The sequence below is a fragment of the Trachemys scripta genome, chromosome 1 (assembly GCF_013100865.1).
Source record: "Trachemys scripta elegans isolate TJP31775 chromosome 1, CAS_Tse_1.0, whole genome shotgun sequence".
In the NCBI taxonomy this organism is placed as follows: Eukaryota; Metazoa; Chordata; order Testudines; family Emydidae; genus Trachemys; species Trachemys scripta.
In genome coordinates this window covers 324,968,148-324,988,021 of record NC_048298.1, presented here as the reverse complement: position 1 = coordinate 324,988,021, position 19,874 = coordinate 324,968,148, and the positions used below count along the sequence as shown (strand labels likewise).

At 44.2% G+C, this 19,874-nt stretch overlaps 1 protein-coding gene across 2 annotated transcripts in view; it reads right to left on the bottom strand.

The window, feature by feature from the left end:
• The window catches only part of DLG2 (discs large MAGUK scaffold protein 2), a 1,462,668-nt gene that overhangs the window by 1,263,498 nt on the left and 179,296 nt on the right, over positions 1–19,874 (bottom strand). For both annotated transcript variants that reach the window (XM_034759045.1, XM_034759046.1), the window contains exon 3: positions 9,257–9,402. In XM_034759045.1, coding sequence (XP_034614936.1) covers positions 9,257–9,402 — 146 coding nt within the window. The remainder of the gene's footprint in view (positions 1–9,256; positions 9,403–19,874) is intronic.

Sequence of the window (19,874 nt, the reverse complement as noted above, 5' to 3'; positions counted from 1 at the left end):
ATATTACTTTCAATTAAGTTTTTTTAAGAAAAATCTAATACCTTTCAGATTAGCCCCTAAATAACTCTATCATTTGGGATTGTGTCATCATCCATAGCAGATGGTTTGCTACAGGGGTAGTGTGACACATCAGCAGACCCTTCTTCCTATATTACTCAAAATATACATTTAAAAAATATGACCCAAAATATTCCAGCGAAATTTGAAAGATTCTATGCAGATCTGATACTGCTGAAATTATTTAAATCTACAATATTTACAGCAGTGCAAGATATATCAGCTCTCATAAGTAGTTTTCATACAGGGTACAATGCAACAATAATGTGATGCTAGCAAAACTTGCGTTTCATACCTGGAAAAAGAGGTTATTTACTTGTAGTAACTGATCTTCTTTGAGATGTGTTGTCTATATGTCTTCCACTCTTGGGTATTGTATGCCCCTTAGCGCCACAGATTAGAACTTTGTCCTAGCTATCAGTACCCTGTTGTTCTGCACATGTCCACTCAATGCCCTCATACTTCCCACTTTCTGAGGGCATAAAGGGATAGGGTGAACCAACTGCCTCTCAGCTTCTTCACCAGCTGAAGTCTTGTAAGGACTTAGAATAGTGGAGAAGGAAGGTGGGTCGTGGAATACTTACAGTCAACACATTTGAAAAACATCAGTTACTACAAGGTAAGTAATCTCTTTTTTTCCATTGAGTGGTTGTCTAAAAGTCTTCCACTCTTGGAAACTGAAGAGCAGTTAACAGATGGAGATGGGCCTTACATCAAGACAGATCTATGTACTGCTCTCCCAAAGGTTGCATCCTCCCTCATTGCCTGACCAATTGCATAAAGTTTCATGAAAATATAAACATATGTGGCCACCTTACATATTTTCAAAACTGAGCCATTATTAAAAGAAGCAATATGAGAAGCTTGAGAACTTGTAGAATGCACCCTAACTACTGACAGAGGATCCCAACCTACAAACTGATAACACAAATTAATACATCTCAAAATCCAATTTGAAAGTGTTTGAGAAGAAATCTGTTTACCTTTAACCCTCTCAGCATGTGCCAAAAATAATTTAGTTCTATTCAGATAATGGCTAAAGCTATAGCTACATCTAAAGTATGCTGAGTTCTTTTTCTTTCCTCCATTAGTGTGAGATATTGGACAAAATATTGGCAAAAATGGACTGGTTAACATGAAACTCAAACACCATCTTTGGCAGAAAACTCTGATGAGGCCTTAATGAAATCTTATTCCTATGAAAAATCGCATAGGGAGGACTCCACATCAGTGCATTAATTTCACCCATTCTACGTGCAGAAGTAATTGCTACAAAACCACTGTTTTCAAGGACAGATGAATGTCCATGGCCAGTTAGCTAAAAGCTAAATAGAGTTTTCATTAAACCTGACAATAAAATATTCAGATCCCCTGTGGAGGTGAGTCCTTTACTAGTGGAAGTACTTGAAGTAGACCCTCAAGGAAACTTTTAACTATGGGATATTGAAGCTAAATATACTTTAATAGAATTAAATAACCCAGAGGATTTAAACCAGAGGAGGTTTCTAATATGAGAGCTATATTGGTCTCAAAGGGGGAAAATATTATGATCTCAGGACCAAGATTCACATCTCCTCCATTTAGAGCTGTAAGTAGCCCTAGTGGAAAGTTTTCTACAATTTAGTAAAATGTCCTGAACTGCCTGACAACAGGACTTTTCAGTCTCATTCAAGCAGCTTACATCCAGACTATCAGATGTCAGGATGTCAAGTCCAGATGAAACACTGTCCTGTTGTGCTGTGATATCAAGTTGGGAATCAGAGGAAGGGTGATGGGTTTTCATATCAACAATCCGATCAGCTCGGGAGACCACTACTGACTGGTTCATGCTGGTGCAATGAGAGTCATGGAAGCAGAGCCTTGTATGGGCTTCATTAACTGTCTTAGGCTTGGTCTACACTAAACCCCCAAATCGAACTAAGGTACGCAACTTCAGCTACGTGAATAACATAGCTGAAGTTCGAAGTACCTTAGTTCAAACTTACCTCGGTCCACACGCGGCAGGCTCCCCCGTCGACTCCGCGGTACTCCTCTCACCGAGCTGGAGTACTGCAGTCGACGGCGAGCACTTCCGGGTTCGACTTATCGCATCCAGACAAGACGCGATAAATCGAACCCAGAAGTTCGATTGCCAGCCGCCGAACTAGCGGCTGGGTATAGACGTACCCATAGAATCAAAGACATTAGAACTTGTTGAGGATCTCTGATAGTCATGTTCATACTTTGGGTCAACAGACTGCATATGATCTTCAGTCATGATTGGAGAGGACAAAGCTGCAGTCTGGATTGAGGAGTGACAAATATGCATTATGCCATGTGCCCTAACAGTCTCATACACATTCTGACAGTTTTTATATGGTTTCTTTCACTTGACGGATGATATTCACCAACTTCTCAAACCTATTTGGAGGACGATATACTGACACTGACTTGGAATCTATCAAATCTCCTATAAATTCCACCTTTTGAGGTGGAATTAAGTTTGATTTCTTCACATTGACTCTTAGACCTAGGTTCAAGATAAGGCTCAGAGTGAAGAAGATGTGATCCATTGCTTGCTTTTGTGAACAGCCCTGAAGCAAATCATCTAAATATGGATATATTTTGATGTTGTATCTTCTGAGGAACACCACCACTTGGGCCAGACACTTAGTGAAAACCCTTGGAGCCAAAACCAATCTGAAAGGCAACAATTTGTACTGGTAGTGAGAGTCATCATTCTGAACTTTTGTTTCTAGATAAAAAGAGTTAAGTTGTCTCAAAACTGGCATGGCTCTCCATCCCCCTTTTTACTTTGGCAAAAGGAAAAAATGAGAATGGAAACCTTTTCTTTTGGATTGAATGGAAACCTCCATAGCCTCTAGATCTAACAGGAACTGAACTGGTTAGCCAGTGGGGTAAAACCGAAGTCCTCTCTGTTTGGCTGGTTTGGTGTGCCTTAATAACAAGAAGAAACCCCAGCCTTGGGCTGTGACTGCCCTGTTCCAAGCAATTTGTCCTGAATTGATACTCTCAGTAGTGTCCCGCCACAGGTAACTTCATTACACCTGGAAAATGAGATGTCTCCCTTTTCAGGCGAAGATCTTTTAACTGCTTCAGGAACACTACTAGTAGAGAGGACACTGGAGACAAACTGATGGGACTCACCAGGATCTGAGTCAGGTCTCATGCATCTATCCAGGAGCTACATCTTGAATTTAATATCTCTGTTCTTTGGAAACTGTTTGCCAAATGAACAGCATATAGCACATTCACTAGGAATATGCCCCTAACCTAGACAGTAATGTTTAAATCAGGAGTAAGGGACTGCTAAAGTTTCCTTCTACAGCTTAAGGCTGTGGTTGAAGGAACTGAGAGGTGGTTGGTCCTTCCTGCCCCTTTATGTCCTCGGGGGGGAGGGGGTTTAGAGTGGGGAGTATGAGAGCATTCAGTGAGCATGTGCAGACCAACAAGTGACAGCTAGCTAGGAAAATATTCTGAACACAGGGTGTGCAAACCCCAAGAGTGGAAGACAAATAGACAGCCATTCAATGAACATCCAATGCTATCTCATATACTGTAAATAGCCAAACACACCATGAACAATGCAATGATTATTTATACAGTGTCAAGCTACCACTTGGTGCTTAATGGACAAACAGTCACACATTAACTTGACATGGTTGAGTGCCGTTTCTGGGCCCAGGAAACAAGCACCTACTGGTCAGACCACATTGTTATGCAGCTATGGGATGACGAGCAGTGGCTGCAGAACTTTCAGCTGCGTTAGGCCACTTTCCAAGAACTGTGTGAAGAGCTTTCCCCAGCCCTGAAGTGCAGGTCGGTTCAGAGAGCTGCAAGCAAGGACTTTCTTTCCAGACTGCAAAATAACTATTGGTGATATTGAAATGCCAATCGGAATCCTGGGAGACCCAGCCTACACCTTGCTCCCATGGCTCATGGAGCTGTACACCGGCAGCCTGGACAGCAGTAAGGACTGGCTCAACCATAGGCTAAGCAAGTGCAGAATGATGGTGGAATATGCCTTTGGACATTTAAAAGGTCGCTGATGTTGTTTGCTTACTAGGTTAGACCTCAGTGAAAGCAATATCCCCATTGTTATTGCTGCCTGCTGTGTGCTCCATAATATCTGTGAAACAGAGAGAAAAGTTTTTGCGGTGGTGGGGGGTTGAGGCAGATTGCCTGGCAGCCAGTTTTAAGCAGCCAGATACCAGGGCAATAAGAAGAGCCGTGAGGCTTTGCAAACCAGTTTCAGCAATGAGCCAGAGTAATGTGACTCTTATCTGTGTTGTTCCTTACCGAACTGTCCCCGCCATTGCATTTTCCCCCCTGTAAATTCCACCCTCACCAACCACCATGTGTTGAATGAATAAAGAGCCTTTTCTCCTCAGTCCATTACGTTTTATTATGCACACACACACACACACACAGAGACAGCAAAGAAAAGAAAGATAACCTGGGGCAAAAGGACTGATAACAATATGGGGGAAGAAACAAGGAAAGCTTGCTTACAGATGCACTGCAGTAGCAATCAAAGGTGCCTTCTGGTCCTTGTACCCTCCCCTGGTGTTGAGTGCAAGGGATACGGATCTCCCCTCCCCCACTCCCCGCCACATAGGATGTTTGGGGAAGGAGGATGTAGAACTGGGTGATGATGGCAGCAGGTTCAGCATAGGCTGCAGGGGGACTCCAGTATCCAGCTGCCTTTCTTGAACCTCAGCCAGATGCCGCAACATGTCTGATTGCTCCTTCATAAGCTGCAGCATCTCTTCTTGCGTGGCACGCTCTTGTTCCCTGAATGCTCTCCTGTCCTCCCTGTCCATGTCCAGGTTCTTGGACAGTGTAATCCTCCATGCTCTGAGCTCTGTCTTGTCACTCTCGGAGACACGCATTAACTCACTGAACACGTCCTCCCGAGACTTCTTTTTCCACCTTCTAATCTGGGAAAATCTCTGTCCCGGTGTGGAGGATGTGCTGATGGACAAGGTTTCAGCTGCAAGGAATGCAAAGCACAAGGATAGCATTGACAGTGCATACATTGTTTCTGGTGCAAGGTTGATTTTTTTTTAAATCACCCCTCAACACACTTCACTGCAAGCCACAACATAATCACAACCTTCACAACCATAATCACAACCGCCAGCCCACGCCACTTCCTGCAGCTCCCATTGGCCGGGAACGGTGAACCACGGCCACTGGGAGCTCTGGTTGGCCGTGCCTGCGGACCGTCAGTGTAAACACTGTCTCATAGCCCACCAGTGAATTACCCTAATGTGCTGTGTGCAGCCCACAGGCCACAGGTTGCCCACCACTGCACTACACCTACTTTTTTGTTCCAATTAAACATAAAAAATAATAACATGTAACTCCTACAGTTTGAATGGAAATGTACACTCACCAGAGGTGCCTTCTGCAGCATCACACTCCACCGCCAACTGGTCCTGTGAAGGGATGGGCTCCAGGGTTAAAAACAGTTCTTGGCTGTCAGGGAGAATGGATCCTCTGCTTGCCTGCCTCACATTCTCCTCCTCGTCAACAATGTCCTCCACGTTGTTGCTCAAGGTCGCCCAGTGCTCCTGGGAGATATCCATGGAGCATTTTAGGGTAGCGGTGGGGTCGCCGCCAAGAATCGCATGCAGATCCTCATAAAAGCGGCATGTCTGTGGGGAAGAACCAGAATGACTGTTCACCTCCCTTGTCTTCTGGTACGCTTGCCGAAGCTCCTTTATTTTCATGCGGCACTGCTGCGTGTTCCTGGTGTAGCCCTTCTTCCCCATGCCCTGCGCGATCTTGGCATAGATGTCAGCGTTTCTTCTGCTGGATTGGAGCTCTGCCTGCACAGACTCTTCTCCCCAGACAGCAATAAGATCCAGTGTCTCTTGTATGCTCCATGCTGGAGCGCGTTTGCAGCCTTGAGTCTCCATGATCAGCTGTGATGGCGAGCTCTCCATGCTGATCAAACAGGAAATGAAAATTCAAAAGTTCCCAGGGCTTTAACAGAGGGGTGGCTGTCTCCTGGCTGAAGTGCAGTGGAGTTGAAAGTGCTCTCCAGAGCGGTCACAGAGGAGCACCGTGGGACACCTCCAGGAGGTCAATTCATTCAAATTACACAACACAGTGTATACACTGTCCCCATGTCAACCCGTGTATGTTGAATCAAGCGCTATGCCTCTCGCGGAGTTGGAGTTCAGAAGTTGACTTTACAGGCCACTTAGGTCAGTGGAAGGGACTCGGAAGTGTAGACACATACATTATTAGATCGACTGCATGCAGTTTATGTCGACTTAAGTTTGTAGTGTAGACCAGGCCTATGAAAAGGAGCAGATATATTTCTTTCCAGGCTTGGGATCTGTTAGCGAGGATGGAGGAAATGAAAGAACAAAATGCTATCTTCAAAAGGAATAAGTCATGGATTGATATTTGTATGATGTTTTTTATGGGATTATTTTTTGATAGATTTAATTTCTTATAGAAAGCAGTGTTCTACATATATTCTCTAACAGGTAAATTCTGAATGTATTAAAATGGTCAGATTTTAAAGTTTTGTAATGTTGATGCTACATATTATTGTGTTGCATGTGTGGATTTAATAATTCAAGATTGTCAAATAACAGGCTCAAATGAATTTTTTAAATTAAAGATTAATACAGCACTATACAGAATATAGGAAGAAGACATACTTTACCATCTCCTGTAGATGGTGAAGAGAAGGTAGCTTGGTCCCTTCTTCTGTACTTGGTGGAATGTTAACAGTGTTCATTCACAGTCTACTTCCTCAAACCCCTGTCCTTTTATAGGATATGAGACCAAGAAACTTCTTTTTGGAGGGAAAATATTTTTCCATGATTGATTTTATCACGTGTTCTGTTTTCCCAGTTACTGATGGAATTTCTTTTATGGTACTCAGTTTATCTGACTGATGAGTGAAAAGGAATCTCTAACCCAGTCATCATTACTTACAGCTGTGACAACCAACAGTTCTTAATGAGTTAAAAACACCTTTCAGTGGGGTCATTATTCCATTCTATTATATCCATCTGTAATAACAAATATTCTTTATCGATCACCCAGTTCAAAACAGAAAACATCTGCCATAACAAATATCCCTTATCAACCACCCACCTTTGTTTATAACATATTTCTGTTGACACTTTTAGTAGTCTGAAGGGGTCTTTTCCCTGGACACCTGGATTCCTATGTCCTGATGATGCTGAGGATAATTAGATACAGTCCAATACTCAGTCATATAAAATTCCTGAATACAAGTCACTCACAGAACCAATGCTCTGGGACTTAGAATTCAAACACTCTTTGCTAATATCATAAAGATTTTTGGAGAATAGTTCATATGTAAATTAATATACATGAAAAAGAGGACTCAAAGGGTTAATATTTACTAACAGGTACTAACAATTGTTAAAGAAAAGCAAAGGCCTGACTTTTCAAACCTGGGTGCCAAACACTAAATCCCTAAATCTGTTTTTAGGCCTGATTTTCAAAGGCGCTGAGTGCCTCCCTCTTTCTCTCATTGACTTCAGTGGAATTTGTGGATGCTCTGAAAATTAGTCCAGTTTTACTTAAGAGCCTAGCTTTAGGCACGCAGGTTTGAAATCTTTGGACCAATTTTTGTTTGTTTGCTTGTTTGTTTGTAAATTAGTACATAATTTTCAGCATTGATATACTTGGATTTTGCCATATCCTACATCTACCATTAACATTAACGTGAATGTTAGGGCTACATTTCCTTGTTCTAGCCTGATAGCTTATCCCTTAGAGAAAAGAAGGTTCAGAAAGATGGGGCAGCCAGTCAAATACTTTCACCAGGTCAGGGAGAAAGAAGAGAGTGCAGTCCACTGTCTTTGCCAGATACTTCAAAGGATAATAAACTGAAAGCTAATTCACATACACGTCTGTAAGTGGTATAGTTTCATGTCAGAAATTATTAGATTAGCAAGGTTAGCCAACTGTATCTTCATCTGGGATTCTAGTGTTAAATCATTCATGGAAAATGTCCTGATTTAATGTTTAGTTTAATTTGCTGTGGTTTTGCTCAAAATCTGAATGCGTCTTTCATTAATTCTGAATGCTTCTTTCCCTAATTAATTTCTACAATCAAATTTTTTATTCCTTTAGAGATCCTGTTAGCCATCTATAGTTCCAACCTAGCTTTTGGAAAAATCCTATAAGAAATGCCATGCGGAAGTGTGATATGTTTCTGAGTTTTTATTTTATTTCAGATTTGCTCTTACAAGTGAATTTGCAGCTAATGGGAGGTGCTGGATTGACAGCGTTGGAAACTAAAATCTTCTCTTTCTCCTCAGTTTACACTGTGACAATGCAAATGTCTACCCAGTGTCCTTTGCCTTGATCTTGGCCTGGAGATAAGACAGAGTAGTTTGCACTCCATGTCAACTCAATCCTTGGCCTTTCTGCTGAGGTGAAAATAATTCACTAGTTTTTGTGGTAGAGTCCACCAGGAAAATAACTATCAGTTTAGTTCACGTAGGCTGCCTAGCAGTTTTTGGTCACTATTGACCAGGGACAGATTTGAACCAGGCATAATAAAGAATAGCTTCAAATCCTTCCAGCAGCTGCAGACTTTGGTGTCTAGATTTTTTCATCTATGGTTCTTGATATTCCAAGGGCTGAGCTTGAGTTCAATGGGAGTTGTGGGTTCCAAACACCTCAGAAAGATCAGGTTTAATTTTAGGCACATGTGTATGAAAGTTTTGGTAGCAACTTTTAGACAATTCTTACATGCTCTTACAGAGCTGAGACTGGAACGGTGGTCTTTCACATTCAAACAACACAGGCCACTAGCACACGAGCTAAAGGGGTTCACCTTTTATGAGTAGTAGTAGGTCCCTTATTCTCCTTGAGGACCGCCCAATGGACAGTGATATAATCAAACACAAAATAGCAAACAAGACAGACAAAGGGTAGAGAAAAGGAAGCACTGCACTCCCCATTTCACAGATGGGGAGCTGAAGCACACTGAGATTAAGTGACTTGTGCAAGGTCACAGAGAATGTCTGTGTCAGAGTCAGGAATTGAAAGCAGATCTCCTTTTCAGTTTCAGTGTAGTATCTCAACCACAAAGCCACCCTTCCTGCATTACAAAGCCACCACATGACATTTTCCAACACCTGAGCCATCTATTTCACTATATATACTTGTAACTATTCATCTATTATGGTACCTCTTGGTTTTTCTGCAGACTCCCATGGCCTGTGGCAGAAGATTTTGTCTTCTCCCATTTCTCTGCAACTTGATTTGCTTCTTCTGTTTTTTGCTCACAGCTTTTTTGGGAGTTTAGCAATGTCACTTCATAAAACTCTTGAATATCTGTTAGCAATGAGAAACAAATAACAAAGACTTCATTTGATATGTTGGATTTAGCAGCCCTTGGTATTTTTCTGTAACCAGTAAATATTTATGTACTTTGGAAGCTACATTATAATGGTAAACATATAATATTACATTTCTAGCAGAAGCCAACATGCCAATTAGTTTTCTGAATTTTTATTGATCATTTCGAGGAAATATATGAACAACAACTATTGAGAGAAGATTGAGAATGAACATACTGCAATAACAAATGAACAACATATAGAAACCAAGATATGGTATGAGATAAGAACAGTTCAAATCATCTTGGAAAACAAACTAGAAACCAAACAGATGTTAGCCATTCACCCCTGACAGCTCTCCCAGGTGGTGGAGTAGCTCCTAGTCTTAGCTGCCACTTCAATGGGAACTCTTTTGAAGTGAGCCAGGGCACAGAGGCCATCCTAGTTAGGCCAGGCAGGAACTGCCTCCAGTTACACTAGGTAAACCCCTTCAGAATTACATCTCACTATTCCAACAGAAGCAGTAGCTCTAGCCAGGACCAGGAGCCAGACCAGGAGCAGCTCTGGGCAGCACATTTCCCACCTGCCAAAACTGCCTCTGTATTTAATTATTAATGGAAAACATGAAGGATCCAAATCTATGCCAATTCAAATACCTGCAAATTGGACTAATCATCTAATTTTTACTGTCTTCACCATCACAAAATAGCTTACTACTAGTATAAGATGATGAAAAAGGTCTCTGGGCATAAGAAATTGTCCTTTTAAAATGGTAAACTGCAATCTATAGAAAGTTATACGAGCACTAATTTAGCAGAGATATTTCACAATTACTAGAAGAAACTTACTAAATGGTATAAAAATGGAAAGATCTGTAGGAATGTATAGTTATATAGTGCTTAAGGTCACTTTTCACCATTAAAATTAAAAGCTATAACAGGAATGCAATTTTTTGTACCCACTCTTAGAATTTGCATAGCAAAATTACAAGTATACAGTGTATAAGATTCCATACCAAGTCAATTTATATAGCACCTGCAAGGAAAAAAAAATACATTAAAGAAATACGTAGTGGACTCTAGGTAAATGCCCTGCAGAAATAAGCTAGAGAAATTGACCTGTGGTTGTTGCATACAGCTGCCACAGTTGTAGTTGTAAGAGTATTATCTGGTTTGACAAGAGTCAGTCAGCAAGGGAAGAGGAAGACATTATTTGCAATTTGACATTAGAGACTACCTAATCTTGTGTGTTTATTAAAAAATAATACACACAATGTGTGCATATTAGAAAGGCAGAGAGAGAGAGATTCTTTTTAAAAGGTCTTTTTCTGCTCTACAAAGACTCTAGGTTTCTCTCTCTAGAAAAATGATGACTGGTGTGTAGATGAGAGAAGAGCACTTATACTGGCATAGACTGAATTTCAGCACACTCTTGTAATTACAAAACCTCATGATGAAGCTTAGGCCTGGTCTACACTAGGAGGTTATGTCGAATTTAGCAGTGTTAAATCGAATTAACTCTGCACCCGTCCATACAACGAAGCTATTTAGTTTGACATAGAGGGTCTCTTTAAATCGATTTCTGTACTCCTCCCCAATGAGGGATGTAGCACTAAATTCAACATGGCCATGTCGAATTAGGGTAGGTGTAGATGGAATTTGACGCTAATAGCTCCGGGAGCTATCCCACAGTGCACCACTCTGTTGACGCTCTGGACAGCAGTCCGAGCTCGGATGCTCTGACCAGCCACACAGGAAAAGCCCCGGGAAAATTTGAATTCCTTTTCCTGTCTGGGCAGTTTGAATCTCATTTCCTGTTTGGACATCGTGGCGAGCTCAGCAGCACTGACAACGATGCAGAGCTCCCCAGCAGTGGTGACCATGCAATCGCAGAATAGAAAGAGGGCCCCAGCATGGACTGATCGGGAAGTCTTGGATCTGATCACTGTGTGGGGCGATGAGTCCGTGCTTTCGGAGCTGCGATCGAAAAAACGGAATGCGAAGATCTACGAGAAGATCTCCAAAGCCATGATGGAGAGAGGATACAGCTGGGATGCAACTCAGTGCCGAGTGAAAATCAAGGACCTGAGACAAGGCTACCAGAAGACCAAAGCGGCAAACGGACGCTCCAGATCCCAGCACCAGACATGCCGTTTCTACGAGGCACTGCATTCCATTCTAGGTGCAGCCGCCACCACTACCCCGCCCCTGACTGTGGACTCTGACGATGGGGTATTGTCGACGGCTGCTTCCTCGGAGATGTTCGCGGATGGGGAAGATGAGGAAGGAGATGAGGAGGATGAGGCAGTCGACAGCGCATACAACGCTGCCAGGATCTCTTCATAATCCTCACAGAGATCCCTTACCAACCCTCCCAAGGCGTTAACCCTGACCCTGAATCAGGGGAAGGATCAGTCAGTAAGTGTTTTAAACATGTAAACATTTATTTTGATCAGAACAAGAATGGAATATCAACAATGGGTTTTTCATGATTACTTTGCCCTAGGCGCTTTACTTTTTAGTCCTTGCCAGTGCAACTACTGCAAAAGTATCTCAAAATGTCCGGTTTTGCATGATTACTTTGCCCTAGGCACTCTACTTTTTAGTCCTTGCCAGTGCAGCTACTGGAAAATTGTGTCAATATGTCCGGGGATAGAGCAGAAATCCTCCTGGGACATCTCCACGAAGCTCTCCTGGAGGTAATTTGAAAGCCTTTGCATTAGGTTCCTGGGGAGAGCGGCCTTATTGCGTCCTCCATGGTAGGAAATTTTTCCGCGCCAGGCTAGCACCAAGTACTCCGGGATCAGTGCCTCGCACAGCATGGCTGCATACGTCCCTAGTTTTTGCTGGCATTCACACAGCATGCGGTCTTTCTCTGTGTCTGAGATCCTCATCAGAGTGATATCACCCATGGTGACCTGCTTTAAATTAGGGGAATGTTAGTATTGGGACTGATTGCCTGTTCCTTTACATAACTGTAACTGGCGGTTTACAGCCACGCGGTGGAGGCGGGACAGGGGCAGCATACAGGGATCTTTCCCGGGGACAGCCACAACGGGGGAGGGGCAGTGGCAGAGTTTATGCTGGCCGGATTGCCGGGAGCAGGAACTGGCTAACGCTAGGGGCACTGCTTTGAACGTGAAAGGAGGGCACTGCTATAAATTAAGCTTTCAGCAGCCAAAAGTCTACGGCTTACCATGTCCGCCTGCTAGCCAAATTCTGCTGTCTTGCCCTGCTTGGGTGATCTGTACTCCAAGACCCCAGGCACTGAATGCGAAGGCCGAAAATTCGACCTTGTCCTGAGTGCACATGTGATAGGTGCTGTGCATGGTCTTGTTCACAGAGAAAGACTAGGTTCATTGTTCACAAAAATTTATCTTTCTGAGGAATTCACTCCCTTTTTCCCATCCCACAGCTGTGACTGTCTCCCGAACTACCCCGGCATCCCCCTCCCAGAGGCTGGCGCAGATAAATGGTGCCGAAAGAGAAGGACACGGGACGAGATGTTCTCCGAACTTATGGTCTGCTCCCGAGCCAAGGCGGCACAGCAGACCCAGTGGAGGGAGAACATGTCACAATACCAGCGATCACACAGCGAAAGGGAGGACAGGAGGCGTCAGGAGGCGTCAGGAAGACCAGCAGGCGACTCAAACGCTCCTTGGACTAATGAGGGAGCAAACAGACACGCTCCGGAGCCTTGTAGATGTTCTGCAGGACCGGAGGCAGGAGGACAAAGACCCGCTGCAGTCTATCTCTAACCGCCCTCCCCCGCCACAAAGTCCCATCCCCCCCACCCAAAGTCCCAAGAAGGAGGGGTGGCAGGGGCCGTGAAAACAGTCACTCCACCCCTGCAGACTGCTCAAGTACCAGACAGCTCTCATTCCCAAAGTTTTGATAAGTCCTTTCCTTCGCTCCAAAAGCACCTCACCCAAGCCCCCGTCCCAGTATCATCCTCTAACTGTGTAGTTGTTAATAAAATATACGTTTCTGTTCATTACTGTTTCCGTCAGGTTCTTTTAGAGGAGAGTGTGTTTGAAGGGGGGAAAGAGGGTTGGTAATTGGAGAGGACAGTCACTTTTACCAGGGTACAGACACGGGGGCAGGTTCAGCAGCAGGTCACACATACATTGCAGTCACTAGGCACCCTGGTCAGTCTGGGAGGTGGTTTCCATGTTCTGTGGGGGGGAGCTATGTGAGTTTGTGGTGGGGGAGGGCGGTTACAGATCTTATGCAGTGGTCCTTAGCCTGGATGACAGAGCCACGCAGCAGGCGATCTGTAACCGTCCTCCCCCGCCACAAAGTCACATAGCCCCCACACACAGAGTTCCGAAAAGGAGGGGTGGCAGGCTCCGTTGAAACAACCAGTCCACCATTGAGGACCGCTCTAGGAGCAGGAGCCTGTCATTCCTCGAGTTTAGAAGCGTCCTTTCCATCACTACACCCGCTCCCCACCACAGTCTGCGTCCCAGTTTCAACACTTTACCGCGAAATCCGTAATAAAGAAAACGGTGTTAATGAACAAAGTTCCATTTATTTTATTTTTAAAGGTGTGTTGGAAGGGGGGCAACGGGGTGAAGGGGGTATGTAACTGGAGAGGATAGTCAGCATTAAGTGGGTAAAGAAACGGGGGCAGGTTCAGCTTCTCTTTAAACAAATGTAATAGTCACAGGTTACCCTGCTCACTGCGGAATCTAGCTTTCAAAGCCTCCCGGATGCACAGCGCGTCCCGCTGGGCTCTTCTAATCGCATGGCTGTCTGGCTGGGCGTAATCAGCAGCCAGGCAATGTGCCTTAACCTCCCACCCTGCCATAAAGGACTCCCCCTTGCTCTCACAGAGATTGTGGAGCACACAGCAAGCTGCAATAACAATGGGGATATTGGTTTCTCTGAGATCAGAGCGAATCAGTAAGCTTCTCCATCTCCCCTTGAGATGTCCAAAAGCACACTCCACCACCATTCTGCACTTGCTCAGTCGGTAGTTGAAGAGTTCTTTTTCACTGTCCAGGGCGCCTGTATATGGCTTCATGAGCCATGGCATTAGCGGGTAGGCTGGGTCCCCGAGGATCACTATAGGCATCTCCACATCCCCAACAGTTATTTTGTGGTCCGGGAAGTAAATACCTTCCTGCAGCCGTCTAAACAGACCAGAGTTCCTGAAAACATGAGCGTCATGAACCTTGCCCGGCCATCCGACGTTGATGTTGGTAAAACGTTCCCTATGGTCCACCAGTGCTTGCAGCACCATGGAAAAGTAGCCCTTTCGGTTAATGTACTGGCTGGCCTGGTGCTCCGGTCCCAGGATAGGGATGTGAGTTCCATCTATAGCCCCACCGCAGTTTGGGAATCCCACCGCGGCGAAACCATCTACGATGACCTGCACGATTCCCAGGGTCACTACCTTTGAGAGCAGTAGCTCAACGATTGCGTTGGCTACTTGCATCACAGCAACTCCCACGGTAGATTTGCCCACGCCAAAGTGGTTCGCGACTGACTGGTAGCTGTCTGGCGTTGCAAGCTTCCAGAGGGCTATGGCCACTCGCTTCTGGACAGTCAGGGCTGCTTGCATCCGGGTGTCCTTGCGCTTCAGGGCAGGGGACAGCAACTCACAAAGTTCCAGGAAAGTTTCCTTCCGCATGCGAAAGTTTCGCAGCCACTGTGATTCATCCCAGACCTGCAGCACTATGCGGTCCCACCAGTCCATGCTTGTTTCCCGGGCCCAGAATCACCGTTCCACAACATCAACATGACCTATTGCCACCATGATGTTAACGGCGCAGGGTCCCGTGCTTTGCGAGAGGTCTGTGCCACTCTCAGACTTAATGTCCTGACCACGCTGCCGTAGCCTCCTCGCCCGATTTCTCAGCATCTGCCTCTGAAAAAGGTGGATGATAAGGTGCGAGGTGTTGACAACGGCCATAACTACAGCGATGGTCGCAGCGGGCTCCATGCTCGCAGTGCTGTGGCGTCCGTGCAGTCACTCACCAGAAAAGTGCGCGAACTGATTGCCCGCCGGCGCTTTCAGGGAGGGAGGGCGGGAGTGACGGTTGAATGACGACAGTTACCCAAAACCATCCTCGACACATTGTTTTCCCCAGCAGGCATTGGGGGCTCGACCCAGAATTCCAATGGGCAGCGGGGACTGCGGGAACTGTGGGATAGCTGCCCACAGTGCACGGCATCTAATGTCGACGCTTGCTCCGTTAGTGTGCATAAAGTCGAATTACTGTTCTTAGTATGGATACACACGTTCGACTTTGTAATACAGGTTCCACTAATTCGATTTAAGTAAAATCAAACTACTCTCGTAGTGTAGACATAACCTTAGAGGATTCAATCCAGTCTGTCGTATCATGATACCACAAGCTGAAAATGCCATCTCTATAGAACAGGGCAGTACCTTGCAGTCAAGGTGTGGACAAAATAGGATCTAAAATCTGTGTCATGTGAAAATACTCTTGATGTAACAATTCTAGTGATGTGTTTTGAAACTGTTGAATGATCTCCATTGAACAGTGCTGAGGATGGGAATGAGTTGCAATGGACTGACAGCAGTGTTGGGATCAAGCTAGGACACCTGTAGTGGGGTGGCTCCCCCACTCCAGCAGAAAAGGGGTTAAAGTCAGCCTTGGGAGAAGGTTGTGGTTGAGAGCAGCTAAGCTGGGCTGATTGGGAAAGCGGCTGCAGCTGGCCTGTATAAAAAGTCTGTGAGCCAGTGGCCAAAGAGGAGTCTCTCTCTAGGCTAGGAGAGAGCAGGGCCTGGCTGCCTGCAGAAAGGGTACTGGAAGTAAAGCAGGGCTGGGGAGGGCCAGAGGAGCAGGGGAACTCCAGGCTGACAACTGCCCAGGCTGCAGGGCCTGGTCCAAGGCCCATAGAGGTATTGGGAGGCAGAGGAAGGCAGCAGGTCCGAATCCCCTTGCCTACGATGAGTGGCTTTTACACTGCAGTCTGCCCCAGGGAGTGGGGGCTTGGCGATGACTGGCAGTAGCCCAGACTGAGGCAAGGTGGGGATTAGAGGGTTGGGGGTTTCCCAGAGAGGGGAGACCCATAGAGATTGGTGGGAGTATTGCCGGGGGCAGCCCCAGGGTAAAGGGACTCTGGGGTCTGGGAGGGACACGGGGCCAGCTACAAATGGGACACCGGCCTGCAGAGGGCACCCAGGCTGGAAATTCCCTGAGATGACCAGCAGGAGGCGCCGCAGGGTTGAGTCCTGCATCGATACAACACCGTATTGGGGTTGAGATGGGTGGAGAGGCCATATTTAAAATAGATGCTGCAGCATGGCGGTTGCCATTTCATGTAATCACAAATCTAGTCTTTTTTTCTGGATGTGACTTATAGGAAAATAAATCCAGCCAAATTATAGTCATTTATTTGTTAAGATAGGGCTGGCTTGCTATATTCAATTACCGCATTTGCTGTTCTCTTAGCCTTGCCTGACTATTTTGTTAAGTTTAACACAATACAATCTACAACCACAAGGAATCTTATACACTCTAATATTAAGTAGCCATGAAGAGAGCACTGGGGGCTTTAAATTTTCTGTATGCAGCATAATTACTTAATGTTGTATGAGTATCCCAAAAATGCATCTGTGTAACTATACAAATGTATATGGACATAATACTAAGCTATGTATTAAATGGTGAAGTCATAAATCTAGTCTAATGAGTCACCTTCTACCTCAATGATGGTCTCTCTAATAGTTAAAGAAATAAAAAGTTCACGAACTCTCTCCCAAACAACTTATAAGAAGATCCATAAGGGGCCCAATTATCCTCTAAGTTGCACTGGGTTGTGCTAGATCAGTGGTTCTCAAACTTTTGTGTTGGTGACCCCTTTCACATAGCAAGCCTGTGAGTGAGACCCCCCCCTTATAAATTAAAAACACTTTTATATTTAACACTATTATAAATGCTAGAGGCGAAGTGAGGCTTGGGGGTGCAGGCAGACACCCCACAACCCCCCATGTAATAACCTCATGACCCCCTGAGGGGTCACTCTCCCCAGTTTGAGAATCCCTGTGCTAGTGTAACTCCACTGACTTAATCCTGTTTTACACTAGTGTAAGGGAGAGCAGAATTGGGCCCTTATTAAAGTGGGGCTCATAGCACTGCCTATTATGATTGCCCGACACTTCCCATTGTAAGATCCTGTTTTCAGTTGCTTATAACTTGCCAAACCTTAACCATTTGGGCTGAAATTTTCCATGCCAGGTGTCTGCCTCAGGCTGAATTTTTTGGAAAACTGAAGCCAAAAGGTTTTAGTCATTGCAGAGAATGAGGTTAGGAGAAAAATACATTGTTTTATCATGTTAAAAAATTACTGGAACCTTTCCTTCGAAAATACCTTAACCCTCCCATTGGAAGTCAAAGTCGGACGTAAAGTTCACAACACAAGTCCATAGCAGTGTCCAGAACAGAAGCCTGATTTCTTAACACCCAGTACTTCGCTCTCCTAAGCACATATGTTAGCAGTGAACTACCAACAAATATTTGTTATAATCCAACTGAGAGGGTGGCTACAACTAAGACCAATGAGATAAAACTACTAGGATGAATACCGGGAGTGGGGGGGGAATCTTAACTGCGTGATCCATGAAACAGCAGACTAATCTTCCAGCGGAAGCTGCAAAAGCCGCATCGTTCGAGACATATAAAACTTGTCTGGAAAACATTCTAGAGAGATTTTCTAAAGAACAATCTTGCCCTGGGGGATGTAATAGAGAACTCAATATGTCTATACCTCTAACTAGTGTTATAAAACCAAAATCCATGAGAATAACCTGGGTTAAAATTTAAGATTTACATCTAACTTAAATCTTTAATTTAAAATTATAAAGCCCTTTAATTAACATTATAAACCCCACATGGGAATGAATCCCAAGTTTGGAAGAAGCAACAGGCTACAATGCAGAAAAGCTCACTTCTGCAGCTCTTAAGCAGCTAGTATCAAAGCCCTGGTCTACACTGCGGGTGTGGGGTCGATCTAAGTTACGCAACTTCAGCTGCGTGAATAATGTAGCTGAAGTTGACATACTTAGATCGACTTACTGTGGTGTCTTCACTGTGGTGAGTCGACTGCTGGCACTCCCCCATCAACTCTGCTTGTGCCTCTTGTGGCGCTGGAGTACAGGAGTCGACGGGAGAGCGCTCGGGAGTAGATTTATCGCGTCTAGTCTAGCCGCGATACATCGATCCCCGTCGGATCGATTGCTACCCGCTGATCTGGCGGGTAGTGAAGACATACCCATACAGAGATTTCAAGTTCAAGCACCTCCCCCATGGGGATCAAACAATCATAAGGCCAAACTATGTTGCATAAAGCCACTTTTCTACACACCTCTCCTGAGATGTGCAGTATTCTTATCAGCTGCAGCAGAAGATCAGGACCCAGGAGTTCAAACCTGTTAGTCAACTCCTGGTGATTAGGGCTGGCTGGGAACTGCTTTTTTGTGTCATGGCGATTTCCATGATTTCAAAATGTTTTTCCATTCAGAAATATAATGGGGGAAAAAAAGATTTAAAATTTTCCATCCAACTGAAAATTCCAAAACCAATTCAGTTCGTGTCAATCAAATTTTTCCATTTCTGATAAAATATAAACTTTTGTTCTGATTTCACCTTTTTATATGGTATAATATAAAATTTTAATTTTTTGAAATAAAAGGTCATTTTGAAATGGAAAATTGAAACCTTCTGTTTTGAAAAATCAAAACAATTTCCATTTTTCTTTTCAAATAAAATTTTGACAATTTACACACTTCTGTGAAATGTTTCACTTTTGACTAATAGACATTTTGCAGCATAATGATCATTTCCAACCAGCTCTACTCTGGAGTATAACAAACTAAATAAATCAAGTATTTTCAAAGCAATCATAATGCAAACACAATTAAAACCAGTGCTCAAAGGAGCAAAATTAAACTGTTAACTCATGGTCACAACTCAGATTTGCCCAGGCCAATTTTATACAAAGAAATCCAGCAAGATTTTCAGCTATGGAGTGGGGAGAGAAGATAGGTAGTAGACTGAGTGGGATGAGCATAAACAGCGGAACATTGGGAACTATTTAAGAATATTTTACTAAATACCTCCAAATTCACAATCCCACAATCAAGAGAAGATTATATAAAATCTGCTTTCACTTCTCCTCTATAGCAGGTTGTTTTTTAGTGTGTGTGTGTATATATGGGAAGCAAAGGGACACAAGAAAGGACATTGAGAAATCAATGGTCAGCAGAATTAAGGACAGTAGGAAGTTTTTAAACTATATTAGGAACAAAAGGACTCCTAACAAAGATACTGGTTGAAAATGGTAGAATTGTCAATAATAATGCAGAAAAGGCAGTAAGTGGTCAAGCAGTAGGTGACAAACAATGCAGCGTTAGACCAGGCTGAAGTTGCATTGAACAGATATTCACGCTCAACAGTTGATTTGAAAAAAGTGAAAATGAGGATTAAAGATGTTT